Here is a 15,605-nt window from a genome sequence, read left to right as displayed (position 1 = left end):
GCCAGCAAGTGGCAAGTGCTGTGTTTACGGCAGCAGACTGAGTAGGTAAAATACGTGCCGAAAAAGAAGGAAATGGGGGATAGTGGGGGACTGTATGGGTACAGATACAGTCCCTAGTGCAAAGGGTGACCAGGAGGGTGGCAGGGTGAGCAGGTACCTGGACCCAGGGGACAGAGGGTGGCCAGGTGCACATTGCCAAGAGAGAGCAGATCAGCTGGGGAGAAGGGGAGCGGAGGCAGAAGCAAAGAGGAAGGTCTTGAGGTGCTTCCGAAACCGGAGATGGTTCTCCTCGAGTTTTAGAGTGGCAGGGAGGCTGTTCCAGCGGGAGGCCCCAGTCATTTTATTGACATTAAATTGATAGCCTAGGCTATGTTAACTGCCATGTTTAAACAGTGCCTTATTGCTATTAATGTGCATGTCTTAACCACAAAGACTTTAGCACTTACTGTCTGACATGCTCGCTTCCATTATCCTCGCCGCTGACGTATTTCCGCTTTAGCATGTATAAGAGTGTTTTAGGGAGATGCCTTTCTAGGCAAGACAGCTTTAGCAGACAGAAGTAGGTGCTAGTATGCGTGCCAGTATGCCCAGTACTGCAGAAGTAGCTTGTATTGCAAGAACTGTATTGTATCATAATGTCTTCCTCAGACCGTCCTTTTCTGTCTTCCTGAGCGTGAGAATGCAGCCTCTGTCTAAGACTTGTATGCTGAGACATTGATCATTCACCGGAAACATTGTTGCTTGACGATCTCATGCCATGTCTGAAACCTCCCTTTCCATTGAAATGCATGTGTGTCCTTCTGTTTAAAATCTCTGTGCCTCGGCAGCCAATATTCGTTCTCTCGTTAGGTTGCCGTTGTTTTGTGCATGCTGGCTTTGTTGACTACTATTAAAGACGTTCACCAATCCACCTGAAGGGTCTGTGTTGGATTTCCAAGACACATCCGACCATAGTGTTGTGCAATATGATGCGAGATGACGTTAGATTGCTTAACGATAACCTTGTTTTGTTAAACATGGTTATGAATTCACTACTTCATGGAAATGTATAATACCAGCTGTTTTCTTCAATAAAGTTATAAAAAATAAAATGCATGCTGCAGTCCAGCAGGCTCTTTTCTGATCACATAACCATTTGTATAGAGGACAGGGGACTACAGGCTAGGAGTATAATAGTCGCTATGGTGTATAACTTGTACTTTGTCAACTTTTGTGGCTCATCTGGAAGACCAGCAGCAAAGTCATCCATTACACAGTGTATAAAGTCTTGCATCTTGTATTGCTACTCGTTTCTTTGTCCGCCCACCCCCCAAGATATTCCTGCTCATACCGATCAAGCCATTGTCACCTCAGTGGTGTTTCAGAGGCATATTCTGCTGGACGTTTTCTGCATGGAGACACTTTGGCCTTTTCGAAAACAATACACTTGCCATAATAGCACAAGGACTGATGCCTACAGATCCCTATTCCCCTCCAATTTAGCGCAGGTGAATAGTCCTGGATACAAACGCACAAATGGACTAGGTAGATCGTTTCCAGTTGGCACCGCTACGATTTGGAATGCACTCAGATTAGCGCTAAGACTTGAAGAGAACACAAGGGCTTTCCGCAGAGCATTAAAAACGTTTCTCTTCAAGTAATTGATCGCCCAATTTTCAGTTGGGCCCCCCTAGGATCTTGACTACTGTACTGTCTATTTGTTTGTTTAACCTTTGTAACTATGCGCCCTGGTGCCTGCAGGCTTTCGGCGCGTTATAAATAAATGCCCAATTTAGGCAGCCAGTCATTCAGAAACATTTTTGCTAAGAGTATGTGTTTGGCCGTTCTCCCATTGCACTTGTTGGTTCATGTTAATGTGTTTGGTGTAAAGGATATGTGCGGATAGGAGTAGGAACACGTTACTCTAAATAGTGTCTCCCGTACTCATACTTATTTTCATTTTCGCTACACCCTCTTATCGTCCACCCTAAATGTTTATATAAATCTGGTATGGGCTGTGTAGGTGTAAAATAATTGTAAGACAGAGCCAAATTATGGAACCCGTGCATAAAGAGCCTCTGTGACTGCTTCTAACTAAGCTTTTAAATGTTAGCCATTTTGCTGCAGAAAATTGCCTGAGGCCTTTCTTCATTAAGGCTGCCATCTCATGAATAGAGTTGAAGACTTGAGCACTGTAGCAAATTATTTTTCTCATAATGCGCAAATGTCATTCATAAATGAGTTTTAAATGTGCTCTGAAACACTTGTGGACGAGCGCGATAGAAATAAAATATCAATCAATCTTTTGTGTGAGTTTCATATAGTGTAACTCCCAAAAAAATATTTTAATTGGATGTTTTTGTTACTCCCATTTTAGGTCACGAGCAAGGGTTTTGTATGATGTGTTCAATGCAGTCTCACGTTACCCAGGCCCTTTCTAATTCTGGCGGTGTCATTAAGCCTATGGCTATCATCAACGATCTTAGGCGTAAGTCACAAAGTCCGAAATGTACTTGAAAATGTGTTGTGCCATAAAAGTTCACGTTTTAACTTGATTTTTTAAAAAATAGGTATTGCAAAACATTTTCGCTTCGGAAACCAGGAAGATGCACATGAATTTATACGGTACACAATTGATGCTATGCAGAAAGCATGTCTGGATGGTAGCAGTAAGTAAGTACATTTAAAACGATAGCCTATTATTGCCTTTTATGAGGCATCAAGCATGTTGAAAATGCATAACATCACGTAATAATGTAAACTGTGATTTATCTACTATAAGGCAAAGGGATAACTGTTATCTTCATAGTCATTCTTGGAGAAAGTTAATAACATAAACCATCAGGATTTCAAAATCAACACACAGTTTATATTGAATTGTTCCTTTTTCGGAAACTAGACATACCACATGAAATGGTCATTATGGATCCACGCCTAAAGAATTGTCTTCCTAACTCAGTACCCAAGAAAGCCCTAGCGTTTTTTAATCAAATAGATGCTCCCTCATAGCAAACTCTATTATCTCGTCACAAGTGCTGCTGCTTACAGCTGTGCCACTCAAAAGGTTGGTTCTCTACCTGAAGCAGATTTCTATGGTGGAGGGCTGTTTGGACCCATTGGCAAACACGTATGAGGAGAATACTCCTTTTTTTCTCTGTTGTTAGGATTATTTTATGTACATAACCCCACAGAGGAAAGCTATGCAACAACTAACACCACAGTAATGAACAAAAGCATATTTACTGTGAGATTACGTCCTACAGCAACTTGTGAATCCTGATTAAGAATCAGAACATGGACTCATTGCAGAAATATGTACTCTTTAGAACTGTTAGCATGGCATAGGTGGGGGATTATTAGGGTGACAGCCCTTGGATTGGTTAGATACTTGCCTTTATCAGGTTTTTGTTTTTCAGTAATGGATTATTTTTGATAGATTTTTACGCTTTGAATATTCTCATCCCTCAACCTGGGAACTGCTGGAAACTTAAAATAAACCTTTGCAAGTACAATACATTTTGCCCTATGTAAAAACCTTTGTATGTAAATAGATGTTGCACCTTAAAAGCACACTGATTGCTAGGGCAGCCTGCCCCTAACTGGAACATTCGCTCCGCTTGTGGTGGTATCATTACTGTGCAATTCTTAGTCAGGCCCTGATTAGAGATGACAACTCGGGATTATCTTTCGACACAAATATGTCCGTGGTCATGATCTTTGATGGGAGATCAGTCATTGAGTCATTCGTAGAGATCGTGTCAGTCCCAGCTGCTTGCTGTTTCAGTAAACCATGTCATTTAATCAAGCTCTCTGTCTCACTCTGTGTCCAGGAAGTAAGAACATATCCAAAGCACAAATGAATAGGAACACTTTTGCAATTAGGATAAATAGCACCCAAGTTAAGGTTTCTCCCTGCAATGTTCCCTCAACTGATCGTATTCTGAGTGGATAGAAGGAAGCAGCAGGTAGTCAGGGATATGAGGCAACAAACAGAATCAATATAAGAGGCAAAAACACCCTTTGCAATGGCCTAACATGACATTCGGATTTTAACAAATTAATTATGTGTAATTAAATAATGATGTACATACGTTTTATCACCGTATCAAGGATGTTATACCACTAGCAACTATAAGGTAAGGTATCACAAAAAGCATATAGTTCATAAAGCAGGTTGAAATTGACAACACAATGCAGTCAAATCACACATGGAAAAGTTGCATGTTACACATTTGCAGTTTTAAATGTCAAAACAATTTTTTTTTTAAACGGGTGAAAAACACAGAATCGAAATGCGGTTTTTAGGCTGGGTGATAGAGGCACATCACAGGGACAATATAAAAGATAAAGGGTGACTATAGCTGAAAAATTGGATGAGATTTTCAAGGTGAATGGAGGTTCGATTTTAGAGAAATAAAGCAGTTAAAAAGCAAAAATCAGTTTGGAGAGAAAAGGACAAGTTTTACTTACACAAGATTAAATGGCTAGAAAAGAGGAACGCCACCCATGAATATAAAAGTTATGCTGCAGTTGTAACCCTTCACCCAATGTACCCCTTTTCTTTAGGGAAAATGTATTTATTTAACCAAAATATTGCTACGGACGTATGATCTATGCAAGACAGAAATGAAGAGAACAGTGACGCTAGCGCTTTGAGATCAAGGACAAGATGCACAGAGAATGCTAACAGTTTTACACAATGAATCAAGGTATGGATGGGATTACTTAAAATATGGGACCAAGACAAGGCATCAGGATGGGTAGACTGTTGGTATGGGATGGGTAAATACTCACAAACAGCGCTGTAGTTTGGAATTTGCGACAGCCAACCGGGTTCTGGATGCAAAAGGTTCTGGTCACCGGATAGCGGGTGCCCCGTTCTGCAAACAGCTGGGCAAGACTGGTCACTGGATGATGGCAAGGGTACAGCGGGCATGCAGGTAGTGGGCAAAAAGCCGGTCTGGTCACAGGATGCGTCCCAAAAGTACCAAAGCTTTTCCCTTTGTTATTGGGATTTTAGTGGAATTTCTGGATCAATGGCCTTGCTGGGATATAATCTGCTATGCTTTGGCCTTGCTGGGATAGGTTCAGCTATGGCCTTGCTGGGATAGGATCAGCTATGCTTTGGCCTTGCAGTAGAGTCTGGAATCTTGCAATGGTGGATCTGGAATGTCCGGATACCCAGGAGCTGGAAATTCAGGAGAGTGTGTTTCCAGAGTCCTGACATCATAGGATTATATGGTGGGGCAGGCTTACCTGGGCACGCTTCTAAACAACTGGATTGGTCAGGGGTGATTGTTACTGCCTTGCTGTCTGCTGGTTGGATTTTTAGGCAAAACAGAAGGATGATGGCTGGAAGGTTTTGAATTAATCATAACCACGGGCAAAGCTCTGGGCAACCCTCCAGACCATCGCTTTTCAGCCTGCCAAGCCATTACAGAAGGGGAAAAACCATATGCAAATCAGGCTTGGTCCTACCCCAAAAGGGGCAGTCGAGCCTGAACTGCTTAGGGACATGACATCAGCTTTATGGTGTGGCTTTACAATGCAAAGGATCATCCCACAATTACTTTAGCTAAAATCATTCTTCACATAAATCACACATTTACGCAATTGTGGCATTTTTACAAATTATCTAGGCAGAGTACATATTTCACGCAGAGCATGACAGTCCAACTCTACAGTTTGTAAGACTTTGTTTCATCCGCCTAATAATTTTTCATCATTTTCGGTGAGAAATATTCAACCTAATGTCCTATAACTTTATACCTGTGTAGAGTTTATCATAAGGCATGTAAGTATTGAATTTACACTTTTCTCTGCCATTTCTGTTCCCAATATGGCAGTGAAGGCTACCACGTCTTGTTTAAAAACCACAAAAATTACATTTAAACTGTTAACTTTTTACATTCCTGCAAATTCATGTTGCAGAGATAAGTCTTAAAAGTTTATTAATAAAATAGTATTCTGAGACAAATGGTCAGCATTGTCTCCCAAATAAGGGCATAGCTTACAAGGCTGCTCTTGCGTTGGCTTTGAAGCTCCCAGTAAAAGTTGCGAGGACGTGTGATTTCCTATTTCACACGCATGTGTCCCAGAATCACTATTGTAAGAGGCCTCTGTCTAGACAAAAGTCTGATGGGCATGGGATGTTTAGTGCTTTTGGTCCATTCAAAGTTATCAAAGGTAGCATTTAGCATGCATGTGTCCTAGAATCTATTGTAGCTCCCTCTTTCGGGGGTTAGGCCACTCCTGTTGTCAAATGTCCCTTGAGCCATGGCAGAAACCCTGTTTGGGCTGATTTCCCCAGTGTAGCCACTGTCATTATTTCTTTTTTATTTTGTTTTGAATCAGAAGCAAGCCTGTTAAAATAAAACACCCCACATATGTTTCCCAGCAAAATCCCCTTTACATTGCTAGCCAAAGACACGTTTTTATTCAACATTGTACTTTTAGAAGAGGAATTTTTTTTTGGTTTGCAAAAGCCCATTTTGACACATGGTAAATGCTGATGGGATTTCTCTTTTTAAAAGGTTTTGTCTTCCATTTGACTTCCCAAAAGTGTTCTGCAGCCCCAGCCCGTTCCTTTTATACAGCAGTTTGTTCAAGACGCAGGTTCACTGAAATTGACATATGCCCATAGAACTAGGGTTTCTTTGAAGTATTGATTTTTGACATTTTGTAACCCAAAAGACAAGCGTTTTCCTGTGCGGCTGAAAGTAAAGCTTCTGTTAATCTCCCAGTTCTGGCCTGACACAGCCTGTCATGCAGGGATAATGCTTTCTTCTGCTAGTGCACAATCTGGATATGGATAAGCATGGCAGGGCCTCATTGATAAAAGTAGTGTGATGTTGAACCGATGAAAATAGCGTCTGGGCAGCATCCTTTTCAATGTAAAATATTCCCTTTTCCACTTTGTATTTATTGAAGTTTTTGATAACAACAATAACATTGGTAAGCAACTGACAGAAGTCAAAGAACAATCCCAACCGAGATGACAAGTAACATCCCTTTACCCCCTAACCCCCACCAACTCCTGCCGATGTTCCCTCCCCCTACCAATGAGCTACATAGGAATCAACAAGATAAAAGAAACCAAAAGTGCACAAGAGGTAGAGCTAAGGCATAATACCAAGTGAGATTATACAACAACCCCTTTCTACCGGCAAGGTCCCCTGAAGACATTAAAAACCTGCGGTACAATTAAAGGCCATCCACATCCAAAATATTCTCTTTTCAATGTGAACTTTTTGCAAGCAGCAGAGCAGCGCTGCTTTTCAATTCGCTTCTTTTGGTGCACACAAGAACACATACTGGCGGCCTTTCTCAGTGTGCTCTCTGTTCCAACTTGCCCAATAGTTGTTTGGCAAGATGGTGAAGCCATCATTTTTCTTTAGTGTAGCTGCAAAATGCAGTTTTGATGCGGGGCAATGGTGCTCCAAGGAGCCCGCACAGCCATTTTGCTGTTAACTGCAGACGTGCAGCTCGATCATGAATGGGAATTCTGCTAAGTGGGCCAATGTGCCCCACAGCACTCAACATAAATCGTCAGTAAAGCATACATTAGAGCAATCCAACCTCTCGCAAACAGACTATCCGAACATGCAGGCCATCCTCAATCACAGTGTAAATGATCTCTTCTCTGACAACTAGCAGTAAAATCATGCAAACAAGGACATGAGGAAATTCACATTTTTTTAGCATGTAACAATGTTACTAATATCAAGAAGTGGAAACTGAGAATTAGCCCAAAGACAGTAGGAAGCATGCTTAATTTTTAGTCCCCAGACTACTGATCAGTCTGAATTAATATTTTTGGCTTGTTACTTTCTTCACTTATCTTCTAATCCACATTTTCCATTTATTCTGGATGTGTTTACTCATATCCTGGCAGCAGAGGTAATACTCCACTTGCAATAGTGCTTCACTCATTCATAGTTTTGGAGTGCTAACTCTATCTTACTAATTAATTCTAGCCACTGTCTAGCTTAATTTAACCATCTCCATTCTGGGATGTCTGCTTAATCTACCAGATAATACACCATTTTAACAAAGGTTGCTACCTATAAAAATTAATGAAAGTATGTAAACTTATTTTAATCTCCCTAATTGTTTCCTTATTACCCACAAGGTTTCTTACCGGTTTTCATTGACCAACTTCTCCATAATTGTACTTTCGTAGAACTCATTAGTATTACCCTGCGGTCTTTCATAATATCTTCTTTTTATGCCCCAAAGCCATTCTCTTTAATTCTTTAACGTTTCAGTCCTCGTCCCTATATTATAAAATGTCAGCTTGCTTGGCAAATTACACTTCTCTCCATTGTCCCGACCATGTTAACGGTGTGCTCCTTGTATATAGTTAAAAGTGCGATGACATTCATCTTTGCTTGTTGTTAGGCAAAGTTTTATGCAGTACCCCCTGGGAACACTACAAACAACTCTGACTACCGGTATAGGAAACCCAACCTTTGGTATAAGCTTGTACTACACAGTTTTGGTAGCGTGTTGAGCAGCCAGGCTTATCTCAAGAGGGGTCAATGTGAGCTGTAGGGGAGTCACACAGAGATTCACAGTGACAAGTATTGAAATAAACACTTACACTCAAGGTTTCTTAAATAAACAATTATTAAATGTAACAGTCAGTTAGAATAAGCTTTTTTCAGAAGGGGACAATATAATGGTAACACACAAATACACTTCAATACTGTACACTCTTAGTTTCTAAATCAGTAAAGACCCTTTTGGGATGGCCCACAGACACAATTTACACCCTCAGGTGACTTCAATGGCTAGGGTGCTTGGGTACATTAGCATATTACTGTTTGCATTCAGAATACTGTTATAAATTGGTAAACGTTATTAGAACAACAAGTGACCACAAATATTCTTAAGCAGGCAAATACTTTCGGATCCCTACAGCAGAGTCATTCAGTAGAACACGCTAGGCCGAAGTCAATGGGCAAAAGTCTTATATAGGATGAAGCACTCATGGTAGGTAAGTAGAAAAGTCTTTGCACAATGTTTTAGAAGTCTTTGAAGAAAAGAAGAATCAAATGCAGGGCCACAGGCCGTTAGACTTGTGAGTAGTAGAAGATGCAAGCAACTCTACAGCAAGAGGTAAGTTCTCTCAGACTTTGTACAGTACCTTTGAATTGAAGAAAAGATGCAGCAGATGATTTTTGTTCCTGTGCAGCTCTGCAGATCTCACTGTTCTTGGGCCTCAGTCGTGGGAACAAGAGGGAGGACTTCTGCATTGCAGTGGGACGGTTACCGGAGCGTCTGCAGAGTGGCAGTCTCTGCAGAACTTGCTACAAGTTTCCCGATCACTGTGTGCTTTGGAGTCTTTTTGCAGTGTCTACAGCAGTGAGGGCGGGACATTTGCTTAAAACCCCTCTTTCCCGCGGCGCGGCCGCGGAGTGGCTGCAGGGTGGCAGTCTCTGCAGTCTATGGCAGCTAGGGCAGCAAAACCTGCTAGCTGAAAAGCCTGCGCTTTTTCCACTTTTACCTCCACCAAAAAGACTCTACCATCTGATTCAAACCACCCTGCTCCCGCCCCTACTCAGCTTGAGACGATGGGCCCCCGACTACGGAGGACAAAAACAAGTATGGCCCTTTCGGGGCTATCACCGTCTCTGTTGGATCAAGAGGTGGATCCCCCCCCGGTGAGGCTGGCAACCATTGAACCTGGACGTGATTTCGGATCGGAACCCGGAGCCCGCCAGCTGGACGTCCTGGAGACTCACCCCACCATTCTTCAATCTACTACGGCTGAGCTCCTCCCTTCCGCTTGCCGCCTCTTGCCATGTGGAGCGAACGCAGTGTCGCCCCTCGGAGGAGAGGAAACGCCACCCGCTAAAGGTGAGGAGGGGCAGGAGGCCGGGGAGAGGGGGAGAGGGGACCCTGACTTGATTAAACTGCTTGATCGTTTGCCTCCCGGGCCTGCGGCTTGGGAGCCTGCATCCTTACCCCCCCCACCAACCACCGCTCCCCCCGTTGCGGAGGGGCTTAAAGACCGAGGTGGGGAGGTGAACTCCAAAACTCCAGAACTGTGCTGCAAGTCCGAACCACTGTATAACGGTTCCTATTCTACATCACTCTCTTCCCGAGTCCCGGAAGGCTCAGACAGTGGGGGTTCTACCCCTGTCCGACTCGGTCGAGGGTGAGCCCCATATAGCACCAGTTGAGGCTGAACAACCCGAACCTGCCTCGCCTGAAACCCCCACAAGAGCCACTTCAAAGGACAGCTATACCAAACCCTCACACGCTTCTGCAAACTCCCTTCACCAAAAGAAGAAGGGAGTGCCGGCGCGTAGGAAACGATGCGCCCACCAACGACAAAAGTCGGGGCTTAAAGCTCAGCCGACTAAGCGCCAAAGACTCCCAAATGCGCTTGACAGGCTCCAGAAACCATCCCAGAAGGAGGACACGACTCAGCTGTATGGAAACAACAGGTTCTTCGCAAACTTCTTAAAAAAGAAATCAACAGTCTCGGAAGAACTCTCCGACGCCGAGATCCTGAAAGTGGTCTTGGACCAAACTCCTACAGTTAAGAGCCTCGGAGGGGCTACCGGCGCGGGACCAGTATTTTCGTTAGAACCAGCACGCTTCTCATTTACTAGCATGGTCCTTGATGCTAAAATTAGATGGCACTTTGGTTCACTGAGAACCGGTGCCCCCCCACCCTACCTAGTCGGTCCACCACCACTTCAAATGACACGGAGGAGGTCACAAACCCCCTGTTTTCAAAGCGCCTCGAGGTGGCCCCAAAGGCCTCTTCAATTTTGGGACTTCATTCAGGGGAGTTCGCTGCTTTGTCTCTCACCCCCGTGGCTACACTGCCCACATCTAAGCCTTTACTGCGGAACTGGGGGTCTCAACGACCTACGGTGAAAGCCATCGACGAACTAAGCGCCATTGAGTATCATTCGCCTGGCTCGCCCTCGCTTGTACGAGAGGCTTACGCAGAAGAACTGGAAACTATTGACCTTACACGAACTACCCCTCACCCAGGAGCGTCTGTGGGGGAACCCCGGGAGAGAACCGAGGACCCCCCAACATCCTTGACAGCTCAAGCTACGGATACTAGAGAACTCTCAAGGCTAGGTGGGGGACCGGTCCTTATTGCTTCAGCGAGCCCTGCGACTGGCAGAGCTTCAGCTGGGAACCAGAACTATAGCTCGCAAACTGCATTCAGTCCAACGAGAACCCGACGCTCTAATGAGATAACAGGAAATCCATTGAAAGACTCCTCGCCAAAGAAGACAGACCTAAGGTTAATCATGTCCACGGTAACTCTGGCTATGGCTCCGTTTTGCAAACTGTATGAGTCAATAAACGACTCGCTGAAAGATCATACCTCCATCATAGCAATGATGAACAGTCGCCGGATCTTCTTGGAATGTTACATAAATGCACTTAACAACAAAATGGAAAAATGCCAAATGAAAGAGGAGTCTGTGAAACCCCAAAATGCTGCACCATCCACGCGAGTCTCACTTCTTGACTTCTTGACTCGAGCTCTCAGACCCTAGAGCTGTGGTCGACCCTCTACCCCGAGGAGCACACAGAAGATCCCGGCCCAGATCCCCCGTCTAGGGGCCCCACGAAGATGAAAGCCAAGCCGGCTACCGCAAATGCAAACGGAGCAATTTTAACGAAATCATCTCCATTTTACCTGACTGAGCGCCGACTCACGACTCAAATGTAAAGGTAAATGTACCTGCAACGAAAGGTCTCGCTACCCATCAAAATCTGAAAACAAACTATTTTTTCTCCCCCAAACCGAGCAGCAGTAAAGAGGTGCCCTCCAAAGAGAAAGGGGGGGGGGGCCCGCATATGGACTGAGAAACCCTTGTATGCGGAATCTCCGAGAACCCTCGTCGAGCAGAAATACCCAAAACAGAAGATTGGCGACACCGCCGTGGGCAGCCTACCAGTAACTAAGGTGAACATTTTAGAAGTGGATGAGGACCTACTAAACTTTAGCGTTTATACGCTACCTGACGATCAGGAGGAAACCAGTAAACCCCACTATACGGAAGAGGAGACCTCTCCCTTCGAAACCATAGAAAATCGCTATAAGAAGCTTATAAAGAAGTCCAGTTGGGGGCCGGGACCTCCGAAGTTTCGGAGTCAGGAACCACATCGAAACCCGCACAAAGGAGCTGAAAATGATCAGTCCAGTTTACAGAAGGACTGAAAAAATCGCCTCCCCGCCCGGACAGAGAACTATTCCAACGACTAGATGGGTGCATGCTACACGGTCCAAATGGCTACCAGAAATGCGAAATCACTCTGAAACCAATAACGAGGGAGAGAAAAAGAGGAACGGCTCTAAACCTAGTCCAAAGCAAGTTCCTAGGAGTTCGGCCCTTGGCCTTAAAACAGAACGCAACTTTAAGATCGAACAACTGCCGGATAACAAAAAATACGTGATACTGAACTGAGGTTTCCTACTACAACTTTTCAAATGTGTGCCGACGCTCCGTAGAGTTGAAACAAAAGACCTAGCCCGGGTCGAACTGTTTCACAAAGGTAACATCGCCTGTGCCTACCTGCATGTGCATACAAACTGGGCAAAAGTTAGGATCTCTGAGGCAGCAGAACACTTACTAAAGCTGGGATTTGACCTGTTCGAACTCGAAGAGAGTGTACTACCCGCCTCACCATGAAAATCATCCGAGACAGCCGGGTCTAAGAAATTTTCCCACGCAACAAACCTCAGCAGTAAACCAAAATTGTCTGGGGAAACATCGGATTTGAGGGGCCCTGAACAGATAGTCCAATTCAACGAACCACCTTCACAGGATTTCTATACACAGGGTTTGTCCCCGAGTTCTCACTGTGAAGCAGAGACTCGTCAACCCACGAAAGATGCCACAAGAAACAAAACTGCCTGTAAAGATCCCCTAGGAATAGGCAGACGCACTTCTGGACACTATCGGCAAGGTCTTTGGCTCACTCCTATTGCAACACTTTCAGCGATGGGCAAGAAACGCAGAGTGCGCCGACCCGTTTCAAACGGGATTTACTAAAAACAACGGCACAACGATAAACATCATGTTCCTCAGCGCCTTAAAAATCAAAGTCCTCGGAGGAGGCCCGAGAGTGTTCCTGGCATTCATAGATCTGGCGCAAGCTTTTGATCAAGTAAATAGAGAGAAACTCTGGGGAAAACTGAGTCTTTGGAAATGCCATACAGAATTTCTACAACCGATTCAAGCACTACATCAAGACACCAAGCTGCGTGTGAGGCTAAATCAAACCGGCTTGTTATCGGCAGAAATTCCAGTTGGTAGAGGAGTGAAACAGGGCTGCCCATTAGCCCCGGCCCTCTTTATTGCTTATCTTGGCGATTTCAAGGACTCCGAACTACCTATACACTCCTTTCCACCGTCGATGGGGAAGCAAAAAAACCACAAGGCTACTATACGCGGATGATTTAATTCTAATGGCTATGACCCTGATTGGCCTCCAGCGCCAGCTTGATAACTTGGCCGCTTATACACAAGCAAATGACTTGACCATCAATGTTTCCAAAACTAAGATCATGATCATGGAAAAAACCAAACGACCACAAGAAAAACTATCCTGGTACCTGGAGGGTGTTGCAATAGAAAAAGACTCAAGCTTCAAATACTTGGAGTAACACTGGACTGTTCCAGTATAAACGCAACCCTCCAGAGCTGCTTAACGAACAAAGTAAAGAAACTAGCGGCACAAGCCCGCGCTCTGGATAAGCAATTTGGACTTTTCTCCTTGCTACCAATGATCAAATTTTACCGTGCGAAGGTGGTTCCGTCACTCACCTACGCAGCAGAAGCTCTTCCTCACACGCCAGTGCATTTGTGGCTGAAGTTAGAGGGCTATTTCTGGCGCACGGTACTATGCCTCCCGATGTCAACATCTGCCCCACTCATCAGAAGAGAGCTAGGCCTTCTCTCCCTGGAAGGGATTGCGGAGATAAAATCCATGATGCTTTATAGGAAAACGCTGCTCCCGGACTGCCCGCACCTGTTAGACATCATACGTACTGAAACCCTGGCTGCACGCTGTAGTAAAATCTTGGGAAACAGCGTGCAAAGCGAAACTACTGGAAATTCACTCCTCAGAGCAAGACCTCATCTGTAATCTGACGAAAATAAAAAGAAAAATGGGCGAGCTCGACTGGATTAAAACCTTGGACAATGCAGCAAAAGCAAAATCAGTCAGTCATCTTCCGCCCCATCAAAGTAAATTGAACACTGTTCCAAACTATCTGAGCAAGTTCCCCAGCAAAGCAGCCAGAAACTTGTTCTTGAAAGCACGTCTAAATTTAGTAGAAACCAACAAGATCTTAAAACTCAGAGGACAGAGTAATTCAGACACATGCTGCTTCTGTATGAATGACACAAAGGTGGAAACCATACGCCACTTGCTCTTAAACTGTCCAGGAACGAGAGAAATAGGCGAGAAATTCCTGCTACAACACCTTTCGGCATCATATACTAAGGAAGAGGCACTCTGGTGGAGCCGCTTAATGAGCGGAGAAAGGAACACTTGGACAATCGCCACAACACAGACTCTTAAGATTATTCTATCTTTATGAAATCTAAACCACTACTCAAACTGCAAACCTAGCCACTAGAGCGCTGTTGCTGACACAACCTCTGCAAAAACGTTTTTCTTCTTCATTTCCTTGGTTCTCTTCTGTTACATTTTGAAAACACTGATCGTCCTTCACATGAATCTCTTCCTCTTCCTTTGTTATGCAGCTTTTTTTTTCGATAAAGTTTTGATATACAGTTTCTTCTTCTTCTTCTATAATGTTTTGTAAAAATCATTAATTTGATTAAATCAACTAAAATAAATAAAATAAATAAACAAACAACCGGCAATCTTCAAATCGGTGGCTGTTCAGGGTTCAGTGTTTCCAGCTCCATGCTTCTACCACAAATACTAACACCGCAGTTCTTAGCTGACGAGATGGACTTTCCTTGCTTCTGGGGTCCTGCACTCTGTTAAGGGGGCTCAGTCAGTCCTGCTTCCTGTCCAGAGGATCATCCTGAAGCTCTAGGCCAGCTTAAAAGCACGCACACAATCTGGTGTTCCTTTCCCTGGCCATGCGGTTTCCAGCAGCAAGAAGGATGTCCAGGTGGCTTACTTTGGAGTTGATTGGTCCCACCAACTCAAGGGGAGAAGTAGTTTGTGAAGGGGCTTCTCTGTGGATACGAATTGTTTCAGCACAGCAGCAGAGCTTCGCCGGGCAAACCAACGGTCCAGGAGTTGCAGCAGGCGTCCTCTTCAAGTTCTTTGGTTCCTTCGTCCAGTGGTCGACTCTGCCTTCCAAGCCAAAAGCCTCACCTTTTATTCAGTTCTCTCCTATTCATTCCAGCCTAGCTGTCCATTACCCAGCAGGGTGGCTGTCCTTGCCGGACAGTCAGCTGGCCAATCACTACAGAGTACATTTGGGTCTCCTAGGAGACTAAGCACAGGGAGTTTTCAAGCACCTCCCTCCCTTCCTGCCTACCCCAGATACCCTGGAGCCAGAGGCGGGCTTCACTTGTGAATCCTGGCAAAGGCAAAGCGAACAATGGGACCAAACCTGGTTTGGCGTGCAGAGTAAATCTCAAGCAGGACCTTTC

The 15,605-nt window shown here is 44.5% G+C and overlaps 1 protein-coding gene across 2 annotated transcripts in view; it reads left to right on the top strand.

The window, feature by feature from the left end:
* Positions 1-15,605, top strand: part of USP42 (ubiquitin specific peptidase 42) — a 1,198,372-nt gene that overhangs the window by 321,387 nt on the left and 861,380 nt on the right. For both annotated transcript variants that reach the window (XM_069645631.1, XM_069645629.1), the window contains exons 4-5: positions 2,357-2,467; positions 2,550-2,652. In XM_069645631.1, coding sequence (XP_069501732.1) covers positions 2,357-2,467; positions 2,550-2,652 — 214 coding nt within the window. The remainder of the gene's footprint in view (positions 1-2,356; positions 2,468-2,549; positions 2,653-15,605) is intronic.

Source organism: Ambystoma mexicanum, chromosome 2p (assembly GCF_040938575.1).
Source record: "Ambystoma mexicanum isolate Mex_15411 chromosome 2p, UKY_AmexF1_1, whole genome shotgun sequence".
Taxonomy (NCBI): Eukaryota; Metazoa; Chordata; class Amphibia; order Caudata; family Ambystomatidae; genus Ambystoma; species Ambystoma mexicanum.
This window is presented reverse-complemented; position numbering and strand designations above follow the sequence as displayed.